Below are 20,760 nucleotides of genomic sequence, written 5' to 3'. Positions count from 1 at the left end.
GATCAATAAGGCCATGACGTTGGATGGATGAATTCATATGTCATTCTGTTACTACTCTCTTGTTCATCCTGAAGCTTGTCATAGTTCTAGGCTTCTAGCAATGGTAAGGTTAGCTTAGCGATATTCTTATAGTTAGTACTCCGCACTACAATGGGTTGAAGTTATGCACTTGTCTAATTTAATAAAAACAAAACAGATATTAAAAATAAGGAAAATTAAATTCTAATAATCTGCTACGATTTGGATGGCAGAGCAATACTGGTGGATAGACCTGTCAAACAGGTCGGTCGGGTTGTAAAAAATTATTTTCGGGTTCGGTTTGAATCGCGTCGGTCACTTTCGGGTTCGGGTCAACCCAACGGGTTGAGAGATTTTTAAAACGCACATTATATTTTCGTTAATTTAGGTGATAAAAATACTAAATATAGGCACAAATTAACAAATTTTCCTACACAAGTTTATATTTAGTCAAATTCAATTATAAAATGGCCTATATTTCCAATTAAAATCATATTATACACAACAATAGTAAAAAAACAACGTGTTTATTATGCTTAAAATTTCTCATAAACTCATTTATTGCTATAAATACAATGATTTTCAATCGGTCGGGTCCAAAACGGGTTCAGTCGTGTTTTGACCCATTATTTTTCGAGTTGCTGGGGTTCGGATTAAATGGGGTTACGGGTCACAAAATCTTGTTCAAGACTCAGTATTTTCGGGTCGATTTTTGAAAGGTCTACTGGAGGAGATTATAAAATTTATCGAAAGACTGAGAAACGCCAAAATACTACGTATTAAATTCAAGTTATCTATATCTAGTCTAGTATTTAAAAAAGAAAATCATAAACCATTAGATGACACGTGTCACCCATCTTTCAAAGATCATTAGATAACACGTGTCATCCCATCTTTCCTCCATAATTTTCTTTTTTCATTTTTTCATTTTGTTATACGAAATATTTTACAGCTTCAACACCTCACCCCCTTCATCTTCCCCATTTAACATCAATTCACCATTTAGTTCATATATTCATTCAACCTCTTCTACTCCATTTCCATCTTTAACACTCAATATTAATTCACCATCTAATCTATATGTTTTTTAATTTAAATTTAACTCATATATAAATCATATATTTCCATTAATTAATCAAGATCACAAACCTTCAATAAAATTAACGGATTTTTCACCAAATGCCCCTGAGGTTTACTTTAATGCACCAAATACCCCTAAACTTTCCAAAATGCACCAAACACCCCTGACGTATGCAATAATATCATTAAATGCCCTTTTGTCTGACGGACGTTAACCCTCCGTTAGGCAGTTAGTTCGTTAAAACATAATGCACCGAATACCCCTGAGGTTTGGTAAAAAGCACCAAATACCCCTGATGTTTGGTAATTTTTTTTCCAAAAACTAGCCGTTGAATTTGAATAATATAGCCGTTGCAGTCACCCATACACTAATTTCCCTTATATATACCATACCCAACAACAACACCACACTGCCCTAAACCCCAATCCCCCCCAACTGCACAAACAGTCCACCCCAAACCCCCACCTGCACAACCAGAACACTACAACAGGAGCACCAACAACAAGCAGAACCCTGCAACACCAGCAGCAGCAACAGCGAGAACAAACAACAACAGCAGCAGCAGCAACAGCAAGAATAACAAGACAGCAGAGCAACAAGAACAAACACCAATAGCAGCAGCAGCAAGGACTTCAACACAGCACAACACCAGCAGCAAGAACAACACAGCAACAACAAGAATAGACAACACCAGCAGCAAGAACAACACAACACAACAACAACAATAACAAACAACAGAAGCAGCAACAACAGAAGCATCAACAACAGAAGCAGCAACAACAGAGCAGCAAGAACAACAACACAGCATGAGTTCTTGTTCCAATACATCATCATCCAATCTATTTTCATACATACTTGTTCCAAACAAATGTTGTCCTATTTGTTCCAAAAAATGTGCAATAAAAAGCTCCGAGACATCCAAAAATCCACAGAGGCTATATTACAAGTGTGATCCTTGTAACCATTTTATGTGGTGCAAAGGAAGTGTTCTACACCAAAATCAACAACACCAACAGCAACAGAGCAATATAGAGTATGAGGGAACATCGGAAGACAACGACAATATAAGTGACGAACTGAAGAAACTGAAGAAAAGAGTGAAAGAGCTCAAAAAATTCCAAGCTGCAGCAATTAAAATAGGAATTGTAATGTTTTTGTGTCTAATGTTTGTAGTAAAGAAGTAATCAAGACAAACAATGATGGTTGTAATGGCACGAGCACATGAATTTCATTTATCAATAATATGCAAGTCTTTGAACTCGTAACTGAAATAGTTTGTTTCCAAAATAAACCGAACATCAAGTTGTGGGTAGCTTTACAAAAAAATGCCAAAATGTGCCACAACCTAAGTTGTTTTTCAAAATAAACCTAAGCTTTAAAACAGAAATACTAAACTGAATCCTAAGCTTACTTCTAGTTATGCAGCTTTGGACTTCTTGCTGCTCGATGCATTAGATGTTGGAGCCTTCCTCTTCCTAGCACCAGATGTTGATGCACCAGCAGAACCAGCAGCAGCTGCAGCAGATTCTTTCCTCTGTTTTGCAGTGGAACCTCCTTTACAGGTTCTTGAGTTATGCCCAATTTGCTTGCATTTCCCACACTTGACAGTGGTGTTTCTTTTCCCCCTCTTCTTCTCATGAGCACCTCTTCTTCTCTGCTTGGCTGGTCTGCCAGCTGCCCTTCTCATTAGTGGGGGAAGAATCCTAGGTAGCTCAAATGTAGGCCACTGTGTTGAGTCAGGCATGGGGTGAATATGCTCTGTGTATGTGAGCTTATAGGCTGCCCCTTTGAAGTAAGGAGAAACAAAATCTGTAGGATTGAGTCTTTGATGGTATATTACCCTAATAGCATGCTTGCAAGGTATACCACACCCTTGCCATTTCCCACAACCACAAACTCTAGCAGCAAGCCTAATAGGGAACTTCACATGACCATCTAAAACCTCAAATTCACCCCCCCCCCCCCAGCATTAGTTGCATAACAGAACCTCGAGTCAGCACTCCTCTCTTCAAGCTCCTTAGTAGCATATGGCGTCAATTGATCGGGTCCAATGTCAACAGCTTTATCAAATCTGGCCCCGATCTTCGTCATGCACCAAGACCTTATTTCTAACATAACAGAATACAATAATTGGCATCACACATTTTAATGCAAAATAAATACCCGACTCGGAAACTTGAACACATACCCGACTCGGACACTTGAACACAAACCCGACTCGGACACTTGAATACAAACCTAAATAAATAAGTTCCAATGACACAAAAATAGGATAAAATGTAAAGGATTACCTTCAAGAAGTGACAAAACAGGAAGATCCCTAAAGGGTTTGGTACACGCGTTGAAGGATTCCACAAAGTTGGTGGTGTTGTGATCACAAGTGACCCCAACATCAAACTTGTGTCTGGACCACTGTTCAGGCACTTTGTCAAGATATCCCACTGCTTCTGGGATGAGTTTGCCAATCTTTTCCATGGCTTTGTTGAAGACATATGGATTGTATGCATCAGCAGCAACCCAGAACAAGTCATGGAAGGCTGTGCCACTGTATCCAGCTTGTCTGCAGTTGGTATACAGATGCTGAGCACAGACCCTCCTGACTGCTTTGGGGAAAACATCATACAAAGCAGATTCTACTCCCTGCATAACACAATTCCAAGTTTCAATAACTAGGGAAGTGAACCAGAAAACTGAAAAAAATATAAACAATACTACAAATAATAAAAACCAAGAAAGGGAGGAGTAATTACCCTCATTCTGTCACTAATAAAAGTCCAGTCATCCCTCTGGCACCCATGTTGAACAAACAAAGCCTTCAAACTTCTGAAAAAATAGGACCATGTGTCCATACTCTCCGTACTCACAATGCTATAGGCTAATGGAAAAATCTCATTATTCCCATCGATAGCAACTGCAGTGAGGAGAATTCCCTTATAGTATCCACTCAAATGTGCACCATCAATGCCTATGATAGGCCTACAACCTCTTAAGAAACCCCTAACTTGTGCAGCAAAGGAGAAAAAGCAAGCCTTGAAACGGGGTGTCACGTTACCAGAATCTGCAGTCCAAGTGACCAAGGCATAACTCCCAGGATTGGTAGATTTGATCATTTCAGCATAGGATGGTAAAAGGGCATATGACTCATCAAAACCTCCATAAATTTGCTGCCTCCCGAGGCTTCTCACCTTGTACATCAACCTCTGTTTCACTTGTACCCTATAAATCCCCAATGCCTTTCTTTGAAGTGTCTTAATTGGGATTTCTGGATTTGCTTCAATGTCAGGAAGTAGTTTGGTGCATAGCCACTGAGATGTCACCATGGGATTCTCCTCAAGTCTCCCACAAGACTTGTGCTCACTGACAAGAGTTTTAATGGCCCAACTGACCCCATCCAACAACACACAGGCATGGATCCTCCAATTGCATGACTCAACCAGACACGTTGTATCAGCCTTTTCAACACTCACAGCAAATCCCTCTTGAATACAGAAGTCTCTGAAGACCTCCATGAAGTGTGTCTTGCTTTGGAATATCATCCATGGTTGCAACTTGATAGTCCCCCATGGCATGCTTCCCACAACTTTCCCATTTGCATACAAATTATCCAGCTTATTACTCCCATCTAAATGATCCTCAAAACTTCTCTCAGAAATTACCTCCTTAAGAACATCTTGTTCTTCATCTTCTTCAATTTCTTCGTCAATGAAATCGTCGGAGTTGAAACCAGTTTCACTATCACTCTCACTCTCCTCAAAATTTTCATCATCACTCTCATCATCCCATTGCTCCTCTTCCTCCACATTGTATGCAGTGGGTTTCCTCACCCTTGAACCAGCAGGCCTTCCCCCCCTCTTCTTAGGAACAAACTCACCCGTCTTCTTAGCATGACTTCTGGAAATTCTGAAACCCCTCCCTTTGTTTAACTCAGCCCTGTTAGGAGGGGGTGTCTGATCTGGCTGGTGTTCTGTTTGATGTTGTTGCTGCTGTTCTGTGGGTTGGTGCTGCTGTTGTTCTGTTTGTTGTTGTTGTTGATGTTCTGTTTGTTGTTGTTGCTGATGTTCTGTCTGTTGTTGTTGTTGCTGTGGTTGTGTCTGTGGTGAGGTTGGTGGTGGTGAGGGACTTCTTGGTGGTGGTGATGGATTATTTGGTGGTGGTGAGGGACTTCTTGGTGGTGGTGATGGATTATTTGGTGGTGGTGAGGGCTCTCTTGGTGGTGATGGAACATTTGGTGGTGGCGAGGGCTCTCTTGGTGGTGGTGAAGGCTCTTTTTGTGTATTTGGTGGTTGGGAACCTCCCGGGGAAAAGCAGTCAGCATGTTGTGAGCTGTAAACACGTACGTACTCTACGCTTAAATCCTCAACATCATACACAGGCACCTCAACTGCCACTGTGTTTGCCAATTGCTCCTCCAAATCCCTTTGAATCTCAGCCTCCCTTTCTAACCTTCTCCTTTCCTCTTCCCTCTCCCTCTCAAACTCCTCAGCTTTCCTTCTAAGTTCTGCAGCCTTCCTTTCCTTCCTATCCTTCCTTTTCTTAACTGCAGTCCTAAATTGGATTGAAGTTTCCTTCTCATTTGCCTTCTCTATCCATATTTCCACAGTATCTGTGCGCTTAAATAAACCCCACATGCCCATCAAACCAACATCATTCAACAATTCTACTCTTTTATTCGTACTAGGATTAACATAAAACAATCTAAATAAATCGGGAATCAGAACATCTTGCTTAATAGAATCATCAAACAAGTCATCAACCAAATCCATGTAGTTCGTTTCATCAGTATCTTGTACCCTCACATCAAAATTCCGATCATTATAATGACATAACAACCAAATTGCGACCATCCTATACAAACAATAAACACAACACAAAAATTCAAATTAATGAACTAAATCATTAGGCAAAACAACAAAGCACAACCAGACACTATGTTTTACCATTAACACCCCAAAATTCAAGTTAACCCATCTCATGGAAAAATCACGATTTTAGCAAAACCCTAACCCTAATCAAAGCAAAATTCGCAAAAAATAGCACCAAGAACAAGAAACGAATTGAGTGAACTAACCTTGACACAATTTTGATGAAGTTGAAGCCACAAATTCCAGTCCTTTGCTCTCCTTGCACCCACTTTTGTAGGACTCGCGAAAACTGCAGATTTTTGGACCAAATTGTCGATCTTTTCGTGGGGATTTACTTCGACTAACTATTGCGAGTTGTTTTACACAAATCCCAGCGAATTTCGATCTTTCTCTCTCTTTGGTTTGGTACTCAAGTGCTCTCTAATGGTGTAAGAGAACAGAGAGAAATGTCGAGGAAGAAGTTGGGAAGTTAGGTTTTGAATTTTTTTTCTTTTTTTTTTTTTTTTCTTTTTTGATATGGCGCCAGAAAGGACAAGTAAGGGCAACAAGGTAAAAACATGGTAACGGAGGGTTAACGTCCGTCAGACAAAAGGGCATTTAATGATATTATTGCATACGTCAGGGGTGTGTGGTGCATTTTGGAAAGTTTAGGGGTATTTGGTGCATTAAAGTAAACCTCAGGGGCATTTGGTGAAAAATCCGTAAAATTAACACTTTAAAAGACGGCTTAATAACCACTAATATAATTGCTCGTTCTTTGAACGGGCTCAAAAGCTAGTTATTGATGAAATATTCAGAGATTCCAGCATATTAATCTATACTAATATATTAAAAGGCGTTGTGAAAAACGTATGTGTGCCACGTAGTACGTTCCTCATTATGCCACATCATCCACTCACCAGTCACCAAGTGTTATGTCATGGACAACTAAAAATCAATATAATGAGGTTCGAACACCAGACCTCAAGTGTGGATGGTAACTCTCTTTACCATCTTAACCAACCACCAATTGTGGTTAATCTCTTCATATAATTTATAAATAAATGGTAACGTGAAGTCTAAAACAAATAAATTTTATGTGACTTTTTTAATTTCTATGGACTATTGAAAAAAAACAATTAAAGCATTATGTCAACCATGAAGAAACATGATATCATAAGTTTCATAAGCATCAACTATAGGATTGTCATATATATCTAATTTGGTGTTTATTAATTTGACACACTTAGTTCTACGAGAAAACAAATTATACAAATTGTAAGATGATATGATTGAAAAATTACTTGCCATGATAGATTACGAACTTAACATATATTTTTAATTCTATAGAATACAAGTATTTAATCAAATATTGAGCTTAAGAAAAATCTAAAATTTTAATTAGTCAATGTAACAGCCGGGGCATCGCCCGGGCCACACACTAGTTTAAAGTTATTATTGACGAAGAAACCAAATTAGAAAAACAGAAATACATTACTGGAAATACATTGAACTAAAACAGCATTACAAACCAGGATTCCAACACAATTTAAATTCAGTTCCATTGATGAACTGAAAATACATTATAAACCAAAACCAGCATTAATTACTTAGTAATAAAAGTACCCAAAACCGAACAACTCGTCACTGGAAATAAGCTGAAGTAAAACAGAGTGAAATAACAAGTTTGCCACCTTTATGGAATAAGTGAATATGCTAGGTTAAGGTAGATGTTATTCAAAAACTTAACCCGGAACCATTGAAATTTTCATCCATGATTTTAGTTAGACGTTCAACCATAGGAGGTGTAAGGTAATTAACCCAATCTCCAACCACACCCTTTCTAAAGAAACTTTTGTTGTCAAAATCAGGATCACATTTTCCTTTCTTATTAACCTCCATTTCCTTCAAACTCCCTATGCTGCAAAGATTTATTATACCTTGTACCACTCCTTGTTCTTCTTCTTGTTTTGAAAATGGGTGTTCCACGAATTCACCCACCCTCTTCAACTGCAATGCACCATCTTCCTTCAAATCTTCGTACTTCAAAAAGAGTACTTTCTGTGGCCTCTCCAAACTCTCTTTCCAGTATCCCACAACATGGTCGAAGAAAGGTCCATAAAGGCTCCTCCCCTGGCAAAACTTGTCAAAGTAGTCATCCCTAGAAGTATGAATATCAAGTTTCTCCAACTTGGAGTAGTAAAGCCAAGAGGAAACAAAGGTGTCAAAGGGATTGCGAGTAACATAAATGATCTTACACTTGGAATTTTTCACTGATTCTGGGAGGGAAGCATATGGGAGGTGGGTTGAGAATAGCCTAGGTGGTGGTATTTTGGTCAAGTCAGGGGTTTTATCCTTGGTATAGATCATGATCTCAAGGCTTGAAATAAGCTCGTGAGGGCTATATGTTTGCAATGGGGTGTTTGAAAGGTGGTGGTTGTCACACCTGTTTAACAGTGTGTATAGAAGAGACTTGAACCAAGTGGTTCCAGTTTTTGGCATGTTGATGACAAAGATGTCGGTGTCGTGTGCTTCAAAGTGGCTTTGGAGTGCTATTACTGCCTCCAAGCTGAATTCTGGACACCAGAACTTTTCGGATAGACACATTTCGTAACCATAACTTGCTTGAGGAAGTTCCATTTCAACACCACTTTTAGTATTAGAGATGGTTATAAGATGAATTCTGTAGAAACTTTTATAACTGATAGTTCAGTAGGAACACTTGACAAGAGGGGGGGTGAATTGTTTCTTGGGAACTTGGGTAAGTTTCTTGCGGAATTTAAACAATAAAGAAACTGAGAATAATGAGCGAAGAAAGATATAAAATGGAGGAACCTTCTTGACCCTAATCAAGAAGAACCTCACTACTCTTTTGTATTAACGTAATAACTCTATTACAAATACACTCTCTAACTCGAGTTCCTCTCGAACACGAGTTCCCCACAGCAATCCCCTTTGATTACTGTGCTCCTCTTTCTCTCTCTGACTTAACTCTAAGTCGCTCCTTTTCTCTTTGACTTAACTCTAAGTCGCTCTGTTTCTCTTTGACTTAACTCTAAGTCAATTAAGGATCACTCAACCCTTAAACCCAAAATACAATTTGATATAAAACTCTAGTACGTAATAAAGCTCAAAGTAATAAGGAACTCAAGGGACACTCTTTTGAAAACTGATTCTCTTTTAAAACGTTTAAGCTCTTAAGATATATTTTGCAAAGATCAGTTGTGTTTTGAAAAGCTAAAACTCTTCTCCTTTTATAGGAGAGTTTTACTTAGGGTTTGGTACCCATGTTCTCCTCAACTACCCACTAACAGTTACTGCTTAGTAACATGGGCATAGTTGGAGAGAAACAAGGGAGACCAAATCAAAACACTAAATGTACGTTGAACAGAAATACGTGGGGAGAGTTTTAAGGAACGTGGAAAAACTTTTACTTGAGAAACAAGGAGAATAAATCAGAATCCTATGTTTCATTTATTAATTAAATACTTTTTATTTATTAAAAAGATTTTCCAAGTTAAAACTCTTTTATAATTACAGTTAACATATTTCATTTAAAACGTACCAAAAACTATGTCCCTTTCATACCAAATTACTTATAAACTTTATTAAATACTTACATAAATCCTAAAACATAAACTCATATGTTGTAGTCTTCATGTTGCACCTTTAGAAGCTTCACTCGAAGACTTCCCAATTTGTTCCTTCTCTGGAACGCCGAGGATCCACATAATATATGAGGATCTCGCCTTAGGAACTCGCCTAAGGATCTCGCCTTGCATAATGATTATTTCTTCAATGTAGTGTCTGACATGGATCAATTACTTGCTTATATTCCACGTTGCTTAGTTTATCCAACTCAGGATCTCCTTAACTTAGCATTATCCCTCTAAGGATCTCGGAACCTATTATGCAACATAACTTAACCAATTGTCAGGAGTTTGTTTTGTCATCATCAAAACTTTAGGGTCAACAATAACCAAATATATATTATTAAACTATCAATAATTTGGATTTCCTGGTATTTCTTCTGACCTCATCTTATCTTTGCAAAACCATTATTTCATGGATCCTATCTCCTATAGGGTGTTGTGAGGTGGGAGCTTTTTTCACGTTGGCCAAGACACAGTACTTTCTGATATTGCTTAAATGTGCATTAATTGGATTCTAGTAACAAAATAAACGTGTTACTATATCACACTCCGTCTGGCCTTAATTAGCTGTTCCTTATTACATTTACTCAACCTGTTAATTATACGACTAGTTAAAGGGTTGTCAGAGAACGATAATGTCAATGCGTTACCGTTGCTGATATGATATGCATAGCTGTTAAAATCCTGATTATGTACTAATATAATACGGAATACAAGTTAGTTTGCTATTAAAAAAAAGCACATACGTAGTAATTAAGTAGTAGTACTCCATAACTACGTATTATGCTGCATCAAATGCCAATCATTTGGCTCAATCCCTTAAATTTCTATCTGTATTTTCTATTGTTTTTCAACGTTAAAGATTCATGGTTAAGTAAGAGATTTAATTACTGTTATGACTCCCTCCGCTGCTTTTTTATTTTTTTTAATTTTTTGTTCTTAATTACTAAAGCTACATACTGATGAGGATGACTTGTTCTATGTGGACCTACTATTTCGGCCATAACTGGAATTTTTTTGGCCTTTGGATATGTTTACAGATCTGAAATTATCTTTCTTTTGGTTCAAGATTCTTTTGTTGGGTGATTTCAAATTTATTTTTATTTTTATCCCAACTTCTAAGCTAGTTGTCAGAGCGATTTCCTTCAATATTGTTTAAAGAACGTCACACAAAATGCGTCACTTTCTAACTTAATCCCCACCATACCGTCCACGTCAGCATTAAAACCGGTCTACTTTTTTTTTTTTTAACAAAGCGGCATTAAACCGCTATCTGAGATAGCGGTTTATATATTCCCTAAATCAAAACTTACAGTGAACTTACCGTACCCTCGTTATGTTTTAAAGCAAACCGCCATTTGAGATAGCGGTTTTGTTTCAAAGCAAACCGCTATCTCAGATAGCGGTTTATAACATTTAACCGCCATCTGAGATGGCGGTTTGCTTTAAAACGAAACCGCTATCTCAGATGGCGGTTCAACGCTGAACCGGAAAAAAAAAAACTCTCTTTCTCCCTTGCTGACGTGGACGGTATGGTGGGAATTAACTTAGAAAGTAACGTATTTTGGGAATTACTGAATCTTTATGCAATATTGAAGGAAATCGCTCTAGTTGTCATCCACTTCAAAAATTCGCAAATTATACAATGTCTCTATTACAACGGTTGGAGATACATCAGACATGCTTCAATTTTTAAGTGTGTAAGCATAAGCAATTTGATAGAGTATAAAACTAATTTTGGGGCTTCAACCATCAGCTTAAGCTTTTGGTTGAGTTGGTCCTTTGTCATGGTATCAGAGCCAACGTGACGCAAAGGTCACTGGTTCGAATCTCATCCACCCCTCCTTTCAAAGTGGAATATTTCGCGCTAGGTATGAGGAGGCCTATGCTGCATCCACACTTCAAGCCAAAATGACTTTCATGTAATGGGGCGTGATAGAGTATAAAACTACTCTTGGGGCTTCAACCATCAGCTTAGCTTTTGGTTGAGTGTAAACCACAAAATATTTCAAGTGCAACAATGGAAGAGACATTGCTTCAATATTTTGGTACTCCATATATACTACGGAGTAGTCATTAAGTGAATTAACAAATATGGTGTTGTTGATCGCTTTATTCCCATAAAATTCTGAACTTAGAAGAGAAAGTAATCCGTAGATTAAGTAGTGAAAACGACATGATAGAACTAATGATGTCTTAACGTAGTGGTCAATTTAAGATTGAGAGTATGTACATATATAATAGGTTTGATGTATTAATCCCCATTCCCTCATATTGAAATTTGTATTGCCATTAAAGTTCATTCGCACCCATAAAAACAAAAACAGCAGGTAAAAAATATTAAAAAGAAAAACATTTGTTATTTTTATCTGGCAATACAAAAGAGGCAAAATAAAGTCAATAACCAAGCCGTGCAGTAATGGAAATGAAGCACAGGTACTAAATAAATTGAGCAAAGACTCAAATCTCCGAGGAGCAATTAGCATGATCGGCAACAATCATCTCATCACATAAATAAACCCCGTGGCTAGCGAAACCACGTGGTGGCTGATCAACGGATAACCATGCATTGACCGGGAACTTAATCTTCCGACAATGGCGATTAGGTGCAACGGAGGTGACTTCAACATAGTCTACGTGCCAACTAGGGGATACGCCGGTGTTATCATGACTCAATGTCATACTACAAAATGGGCCGTTAAAGCATTTGCCTTTAACAGAAAACACATCCAAATTTCCTCTTCTAAAGTAGTCGTAGTAATGGTGTTTTCCCATTAATCCCCAAGATTGTAGATTTGTCATGTTTAAACGATTCACGTATTTGTCCCTTAGCTCAAGGCTCACTCGAGCATGGGTTGTTGCGGCTTCTGTATTTCCGGTTTGCACGTAAACTACGTAAATGCATTCATCGTCCTGCATTTCAGAAATATCAATTATGTGTTGGATCGGATATAAAATATATTCATGGAATACATATGTCCTTCTATCAAGTATGCAATTAGTATAAACCTCTTGCGATGTGTTGGACCAATAGTATTGGCCAACTAAACTCGTAGCCGGACTTTGATGGTCTTAGAGTCTATCACTTTACACGACAGAAGCTAAGGCCTAAGGGGATAGGAAGAGCCATGCCACCGATCCACATAGCAAGACGCCTTCACCAAACTACCTTGTGGGCTAACAACCCAATCGCAACTATTACAACCCATTTAATAGCTGCTGGAGTAATAAATTCTGTAATTGAGTATATATATTCCGTATAAATCTAAGTGTTATTCCGTATTTGACAAGAAAAATAACATCATAATATCCATGGCTAATAATTTTGCGTACCTACCCAACACAACTCCTCAAATGGTAATTGATGATGCAAATTTATAAAGAAAAATAGATAATATTAAGTGAACTGCTCCCTCTGTGTCTTTTTGTTCTTTACGTTTTTCTTTTTGGGTCTCTCAAAATGTTCTTTACATTTCCTTTTATATCATCACATAAATGTTTTCATATATATTCTATCAAAATTTGTGTCTAATTATTATTTTAACCAATTAAATTCATTGCGTTATTTAATTTCTCACATCTTTCTATTAGGACATTAAATTTTTCTCTCATATTCCCAATATCAGAATTTTGATAAAAGTGAAAACATGGGTGATGATAAAGGTAGCAAGTTGCGGCAACATCTAGTTGTCACAATCTTACGTGTCGTAGTGTAATTGGTACATATAGCCATATAGGCGTCACGTAGGCTATGCGTCATCAGAATATTTTTACTATCAATATAATATTGTTACTATGTAAATATGGTAGTCGATATAAAGAAGGAAACAAATTAGAATATTAAGATTTTTCTACATTTTTTTTGAATATGTATAATAGGTTATATAAGTTAAATATTTTAGTTTCCAATTTAAAACATGACACATAAACATGAAATGTCATCATTGTGACACGGCTTAAAGGTCACATATTGCGACCTTTATCATTTTTGAACATTATAAATAAAAGTATTCTTTGTTTAAATTAAAAAAATAAAGAAATCTCAATGCACATTAATTAATCGTTAATAAATGTGCAAAAAGTCAAACGTAAAGAACAAAAATAGACGGAGGGAGTACCATTATCACGGGAATAAATATTGATTTTGAAGTAAATGTAAGTAGACATTTTCCCACCATCCTAGGTTCCTAGTTATTGTTTCGACTTATGTATTGCAGATTATAATCGCCTAATCGGCTTAATGCCATAAACAATGCAACTCTCGACTCTTTAATTTAATTGTTCCTTAAAAAAAAACTAGGAAATTAGTGGGTTCAATTAGATTATCTAAAGACGACATAACAAACGAAATTAGTGGGTTCAATTCTTACCGATGCATAGGCCGGCGGAAAGGAAACATAGGCAAAGATGAAGATTGTACTGAATAAAAGAAGCTTGGTTTCCATTCATGCGCGCGGCTGCTGCCTCTTTCAATTCTTTCTTCTTATTTTCTGTAAAATTGGTGGATATGATATTATGAATTTATGATTGTCTTTTATTATTTCAGCTTACATTGAAACAAAACACAGCAAAAATGGAATAAAGTCTAAATTTCTAATCGATCGATGTTAAAACCATAAAATAATCAAATACAGCAAATGACATTATCATGGGAAGCACGATCGAATTAAACGCAATATTTCAACGTAAATTATCAATGTTTTTGTTTTATAAGGATTTTTGGACGGTGACGTGAATTAGTCGTTATTATTCAATCACTGAATTATATTGCAACTGGTCACAACAAATTATACTTAATTAATTATTACTAAGAAATCAGAAGATGGGGAAAAGGGAAATCAGAAGATAGGGAAAAAATTTAAATCTTAAAATTTCATTTCTAAGGACAAGTTACATGTTTTATTAATAGAATTTCCTTCGTTGGCATAGAATTTGTCGGGCAAATCGGCCTTCCCCTTGAAGTCATCCTCCACCGAGGTGCCGAAGTAGTTTTCCTTGTTGGTTATCTTGTTGACCATGCTTTCGATTTTCTTAGTAAGATCAACTGGAGCTGCGGTTTGTTCTGCTACACCCAGACAGTTACTCACAAGTTCCAAGTTGGTGTTAAGACTAGCTATGGCGGCCATGAGCTTGGTGATTTGGTCAATTGTTGTCATTGGCTCTTGAATTGATTGTGGAAAGAAGTTTGAAGTTTGATTTGAAAGAGGCGGACTTGCTGCCTGTTCGATGCCGGCTATAAGGGAGGATATGATAGGACTGACAGAGCTCTCTTCAACCTTTCTCCTCTTCGGCGAACCAACAAGATCCTTTGATTCCTATTTCATATGACATGACATGACTTTAGAACTTGGACTACCCGACACATGATATGTTATGCATGCAAATGAATGAGACCTAGACTTGACTCTAAGTGTCACTCCGAAGATTCAGAATTTTGGATGTTTGTACTCGTATTGGGATTTGCGACCCATTGAAAATATTTCAAAGTGATTTCAACCTATTGGAATTTGTTTTGGAATTCATACTTGTATAAGGATTTGCAATCCGTTGGAGGTATTTGGAAAGGAGCTTCATTCTTTTGTGGAGGCTTCCTTCTTGTGTGATTTCTAAGGAATTTCAACCCGGTTATAGAACTTGGAATATTTTAGGGGAATTTCAACCTGGTTATAGAACTTGGAATATTTATTCCGGGATTTGCAACCCGTTGGAACTATTTTTAGGGAATTTCAACCCATTGGATTTTGAATTGGGTTTTGTATTATTTCAAGGGAATTTCAACCCAAAATAGGACTTGGAATATTTCAGGGGGATTTCAACCCATTATAGGACTTGGAATATTTTAGGGGAATTTCAACCCATTATAGGACTTGGAATATTTTAGGAGAATTTCAACCCATGATAGAATCGGAATATTTTAGTGGGATTTCAACCCCAAATAGGACTTGAAATATTTTAGGGGGATTTCAACTCAAAATAGGACTCGGAATATTTTAGGGGGATTTCAACCCAAAATAGGACTCATAATATTTTAGGGGGATTTCAACCCATTGATAGCATTTTGAATATTTCAAGGGAATTTCAACCCATTATAGAACTTGGAATATTTTAAGGGAATTTTAACCCATTAATAGCATTTGAAATATTTCAAGGGAATTTCAACCCATTATAGAACTTGGAATATTTTAGGGGAATTTCAACCCAAAATAGAAATGTTTTTGGAACTTGTGCTATTTCTAGGGATTTTCAACCCGTTGGAAATGTTTTTGGAATTTGTATTTGAAAATGATGGTGGATTCGAATTTTTGTGGTTTGAACATTGAATTTTGACACTTGGGTTTTAAATTGAAAGTTGAATTTGGAATTTGACAAGGGAAGTTTTGTATAGAAGATGCGGCTTTGAATTTTGAATTTGAAGAATTTCGAATTTTTGGACTTGAAAATCCGGCATTATGCCGCCATAGGTTTGAGGCTTTTGAAGTTTGATTCATAACTTGATTTTGAAAGGTTTTGATTAGAGATTTGAAGCTTGAAATCCGGCATTACGCCATCATGGATTTGGACTTGAGACTTTGAACATAGGGTTTTGGACTTGAAAGTTTGAATCGAAAATCCGGCGTCAAGTCATCATAGATTTGAACTTGAGGTTTTGGAGATAGGATTTGGTCTTGCAACTTGGATTTAGAAAATCCAGCATTACGACGCCGTTTGAATTTGGAGACTTGAATTTGGAATTTTGAAAATGCGGCATTATAACGTCGTTGGATTGGGTTTTAAAATTTGGATTTGGTAATTTGACTTGGAAATCCTGCATTATATTACGCCGCTGGGTTGGAATTTGAATTTGGAATTTGGAATTTTGACTCGCGAATCCGGCATTACAACGTCGTTGGATTAGAATTAGAATTTGGCATTTGGAATTTTGACTCAAAAATCCGGCATTATAACGCTGTTGGATTAAATTTGGCATTTGTGCGTGAGGCGTGTTTAGGGGTTTTGAATCAAATGGAGTGGAACTCCTAGAAGACCCTAAATCGGCGATTTTTAGATGTATGAGGTTTGCATGATGCTCCTAGCGGTTAGGTTTCCTAGTTGGAGGCTAATGGTTTTGGCAAAGCTAGAATTTGATTTGAGGTTAGCCATTTCACGCGTGCAAAGACACCCACACAATGCACAAATAGCACATTGTCACAATAGCATGAATATGAATGCGACATGCAAAGTTCTCAACCTAAGGTCGGTCTAAGTTTGTATGATGCAAGTGGTCGACTTTGGGTATCGAAAGGGTGCTTGACTAAGAGGTGGATCCGGCAACAACTGTTTCACCTCCTCATAGGGCAGGTGTTGGTTGGCGGACGACCTCCGTGCTTGACGTCAGGAACGTCAAGCAAATTTCATGTTTAGGTTGGCGCGGGAGTGGTCAGACACTTTGGTCGGGAACCGTATGGAGAATCACCATTCCATTTCCCCCGGGGCTAGCCCGAATGTAGAACACATTCATGTTGGGAAAGGTAGAAATTCGTTTTGCACAAGTATGGTTTTTGGAAATATGCATGTAATGCTTAGAAATCACAATTGTACTCGAATATTGTACTTGAAAAACTTGTTTTTTGGCATTCGTTCTCAAGGTTTGGGAGTGTTCCTTCGAAATTCAAAATCTGAACTGAACTCCCACTCGAATACTTGGGCAGAATGGCCAGCCAGCCACTGGAAGCCACTGTGCTGAAGGCTGACATCAGCGCCTGGCGCAAGGCTTGCGCCAAGCGCTACTTCTGGCATATCATCCAACACTTGAGCGTAGAAGTGGCAGACTGCTCATGGGCTGCTTGTATACTCGAATTTGAAATCACAAGTTCCCCAGGAGAGTCGCCAGATTGTAGGGGGGGGGGGCGTTGTATTCTTTTTATTCTTACGGGTTTTGAGATTTTGAATTTTGAAGGAGTCACCACCAAACATTTTAAGGGTCCGACTTGGAAGGACCGAGATTGATTCTTGTAGATAAGGCATTGAATCTTAGAAACCGAACAGGTGAGATTCGGGCACGGGAATAAACCGCTTATTTGACAAGCTTTTCAAGTACATTCGAATATAAGACAAGGATCATTTTCATGGAATCCTAATCATGACACTAAATTGGTTGAATCATGCAATTAGAACATTGTATTTGCTACTTGAACGTGGTCACTTTGCTATTAAGTTAATTAAGGGAACCTAAGGTCGGTTTGTCCAAAATTATCTTTGTTAAGCGTGATGTAACCTTTTGTATATTATTGAATTTAGCATATGGGGGTGATGAAAGCAATAAACATGTAAAGAATCATCACAAAAAATAAAGGAATTATTGAAATGCGTACAAAACCACATCATCTTAAAAAAGGTGAGTAAAGAGTGTGGAATTGAAATTGCAAAAATAAAGGTGCGTTATTGAAAGTGCGTTATTGAAATGCGGTATTGAAAGTGCGATATTGAAATGACGATGTTGAAATGACGTTATTGAAAGTGCGATATTGAGATGGAGATATCAAAAGTACATTATTGAAATGACGATATTGAAATTTTTATTATTGTACTTCAGAGCCGAACGCCAAACAACTACTTAATAATAAGTTTGTTGACACGGATTCAATTCTCTAAAAATCTCAACTTTAGATGAGTTGCTCATCACAAAGCATCCTTGACTTTGATTATTGAAATAGAACTTGAATATTGAACTTGAATATTGAAATCAGGAGACTGAGTTCTTAAATATTAGACCTTTTAATGTGAAAAAGGCCTCACCTTTAATATGCTTCATAACTTGAAATTAATCTATACCTAGTATTTAAAAATTGAAACCATAGGTTAGAATGTGACATGTAACCATATGTTATAATGTGACATGTGTCTTCACATCATCAATCTTCTCTTTTAGGGAAAAAAATATTAAAATAAACAAAAATCAAAAGACATCATCATTAATGTACATGTCCTTGTATTTAAAGAGGGAAAACTCAAAAGACTTCCCCTCCAAAAAAAAACAAAAAAAAAACTAAAAAAACTAAAAGACATTCATACAAATAAATAATCATAACTTAATAAGCTAAGTTAAATTGTTATTAATATTTCATAACTATAACATTAATAAACATTAGTTCATACTAAAAAGAAGGCATAAGAAGCTAAACATTTGTCAGGGTGACTCCTCAACCTCTCATCTTCAATGCACTCCTTATAAATAAATTGACTAACAACCATTTTCGTTACATCACTTGCACAATAAACTATATATAATCACACATTTTCAAAGGTAATGTGTGTTTTACTTTATATGTCTATTATTTTTTGTATGGCTAAATTTCAATTTTCGTCAATTTATTATGATTATATTAATAACCGTTTGTTTTTCTATTGACGTAAGATTATATGTTACATTATCATCACCTTTGATCGATTGTTCTCACTAAATGTTGTTAGATTAACTTAGTAATAACCTTAACACATACATAATGTGGTTTTATTTATTTATATATTTATAACTTACATTAAGCAAAAATTTACGAATGCATATAAATAATTTAAAATTTCATAATATCTAAGTTATTGTATGTCGAGCAATATAACTATGTAAATTCTTACAAAAACTTTACAAATTTCTCCCGTGCATTGCACGGGTCAAAATTCTAGTTCTAGTTTAAGGAGAAGTTGATCTCACTTAAACATCATTGAATATTGAAAATAAAACTTGTATTTGAACATAGAAAGTTGAATGTTCATGTGTTCTAGTTTGGAAAAGGGTTTGCACTTTTCCAAACATCCTTGAAATTTGAAAAGATTTGTATTTTGTAAAATTGTATGGTGATTGTTGTAAAGGAGAAACCTTTCAAGTATGAAAGTTCATCACTTTACTAATCATCTTCGAAAAAAAATCTTGAATCTTGCATATAGATATTGAAAATGTGCTTAGAAAACCATTTGGGAAGTGTTTCAAGAGTGAAAACGTCCCCAAAGATGGCACTTTTGGATATGCTTCCTAGTTAGTCATTGAAGGAAATAATGCCCTTGGTCCAAGTATGCATTTAATGGTAAGTCTAATAAATGCGGTTCAGTATAAATTATACAAGTTAATAATTCAGTGAGATCAAGTGAACTGTATGCCAGCTAGAGGCCGCTTCAGTTCAAGTGGATTAATGATATTAATCCACAACTTACTCTTGACTGAACCCGTAGGGTCACACAAATAGTACGTAAACGGATCAAGTATTTAATGGCATTAAATACTCTATCTAATGGATATTCGGAATCGACGGATCTTGGTTTCAGTGGGAGCTGAGATTGTCAAAGGCAAATAGTGAATACTCCAGAAACGATGATATTGCCGGAAACGGAAATATGGATCGTATCGGAAATATAAATATTATCCAAGTCGTAGATGTTGCCGGAAACGGAAACATGGTACGTATCGGAAAATATTATCGGAAATGGAAATATTGCCGGAATCGGAAATATTGCCGGAAACGGAAATATTGTCAAAATCGGAAATATTATCGGAATCGGAAAATAATTCTGGAAACGGAAATATTAAATATTTGTTCGAGACGGAAATTAATTCCGGAATCAGAAATGTTAAATATTGTTCGTATCGGAAATGAATTCCGGAATCGGGAAATTAATCGGAAGCGCGTCGTGAAGGAAATAATGCCCTTGGTCCAAGTATGCATTCTATGTTAAGTCTAATAAATACGGTTCAGTATTAATTAACAAGTTAATAATTCAGTGAGATCAAGTGAGCTGAATGCCTAGCTAGAGGCCGCTTCAGTTCAAGTGGAATTAATGATATTAATCCACAGCTTACTCTTGACTGAACCCGTAGGGTCACACAAATAGTACGTAAACGGATCAAGTATTTAATGGCATTAAATACTCCATCTATGAATATTCGGAACCGACGGATCTTGGTTTCAGTGGGAGCTAAGATCGTCACAGGCAAGAAATGAATACTCCGGAAATGATGATATTGCCGGAAACGGAAATATGGATCGTATCGGAAATATGAATATTATCCAAGTCGTAGATGTTGCCGGAAACGGAAACATGGTACGTATCGGAAAATATTGTTGGAAATGGAAATATTACCAGAATCGGAAATATTGCCGGAAACGGAAATATTGTCAGAATCGGAAATATTACCGGA

The 20,760-nt window shown here is 36.8% G+C and overlaps 4 protein-coding genes across 4 annotated transcripts; all 4 read right to left on the bottom strand.

Annotated features, from left to right (window-relative positions):
* Positions 1-3,014: 3,014 nt before the first annotated feature.
* LOC130465401 (uncharacterized) lies at positions 3,015-4,482 on the bottom strand. Its single transcript, XM_056834145.1, has 3 exons — positions 3,850-4,482; positions 3,391-3,739; positions 3,015-3,207 (listed from the first exon to the last, which is right to left on the bottom strand). Exons 1-3 carry the CDS (start codon positions 4,417-4,419, stop codon positions 3,035-3,037), a joined length of 1,092 nt encoding a protein of 363 aa, XP_056690123.1. The 5' UTR covers positions 4,420-4,482; the 3' UTR covers positions 3,015-3,034.
* LOC130465433 (uncharacterized) lies at positions 4,469-6,443 on the bottom strand. The gene is made up of 4 exons (XM_056834185.1): positions 6,168-6,443; positions 5,323-5,944; positions 4,567-5,100; positions 4,469-4,480 (listed from the first exon to the last, which is right to left on the bottom strand). The coding sequence occupies exons 2-4, from the start codon at positions 5,941-5,943 to the stop codon at positions 4,469-4,471; spliced, it is 1,167 nt and encodes a 388-aa protein (XP_056690163.1). The 5' UTR covers position 5,944; positions 6,168-6,443.
* A 1,234-nt stretch (positions 6,444-7,677) lies between these two features.
* LOC110776956 (cytosolic sulfotransferase 15-like) lies at positions 7,678-8,580 on the bottom strand. The gene has a single exon (XM_021981527.1). It carries the CDS (start codon positions 8,578-8,580, stop codon positions 7,678-7,680), a length of 903 nt encoding a protein of 300 aa, XP_021837219.1.
* Positions 8,581-12,053: 3,473 nt separating this feature from the next.
* On the bottom strand, positions 12,054-14,217 carry LOC110776960 (PLAT domain-containing protein 3-like). The gene is made up of 2 exons (XM_021981531.2): positions 13,964-14,217; positions 12,054-12,506 (listed from the first exon to the last, which is right to left on the bottom strand). Exons 1-2 carry the CDS (start codon positions 14,036-14,038, stop codon positions 12,054-12,056), a joined length of 528 nt encoding a protein of 175 aa, XP_021837223.2. The 5' UTR covers positions 14,039-14,217.
* Between the last annotated feature and the right edge of the window lie 6,543 nt (positions 14,218-20,760).

The sequence above is a fragment of the Spinacia oleracea genome, chromosome 1, assembly GCF_020520425.1.
Source record: "Spinacia oleracea cultivar Varoflay chromosome 1, BTI_SOV_V1, whole genome shotgun sequence".
Lineage (NCBI taxonomy): Eukaryota > Viridiplantae > Streptophyta > Magnoliopsida > Caryophyllales > Amaranthaceae > Spinacia > Spinacia oleracea.
This window is presented reverse-complemented; position numbering and strand designations above follow the sequence as displayed.

Coding starts and splice junctions, on each gene's coding strand:
- LOC130465433 (XM_056834185.1), bottom strand. CDS start 5,943: ATGGTCGCAATTTGGTTGTTATGTCATTATAATGATCGGAATTTTGAT. Junction 5,101..5,322: donor AGCCCTCGCCACCACCAAAT/GTTCCATCACCA, acceptor GAACAACAGCAG/CACCAACCCACAGAACAGCA.
- LOC110776960 (XM_021981531.2), bottom strand. CDS start 14,038: ATGGAAACCAAGCTTCTTTTATTCAGTACAATCTTCATCTTTGCCTAT. Junction 12,507..13,963: donor TTCCGCCGGCCTATGCATCG/GTAAGAATTGAA, acceptor TCTGAAATGCAG/GACGATGAATGCATTTACGT.
- LOC130465401 (XM_056834145.1), bottom strand. CDS start 4,419: ATGGTGACATCTCAGTGGCTATGCACCAAACTACTTCCTGACATTGAA. Junction 3,740..3,849: donor TTATTAGTGACAGAATGAGG/GTAATTACTCCT, acceptor TGTGTTATGCAG/GGAGTAGAATCTGCTTTGTA. Junction 3,208..3,390: donor TGTTTTGTCACTTCTTGAAG/GTAATCCTTTAC, acceptor CTGTTATGTTAG/AAATAAGGTCTTGGTGCATG.
- LOC110776956 (XM_021981527.1), bottom strand. CDS start 8,580: ATGGAACTTCCTCAAGCAAGTTATGGTTACGAAATGTGTCTATCCGAA.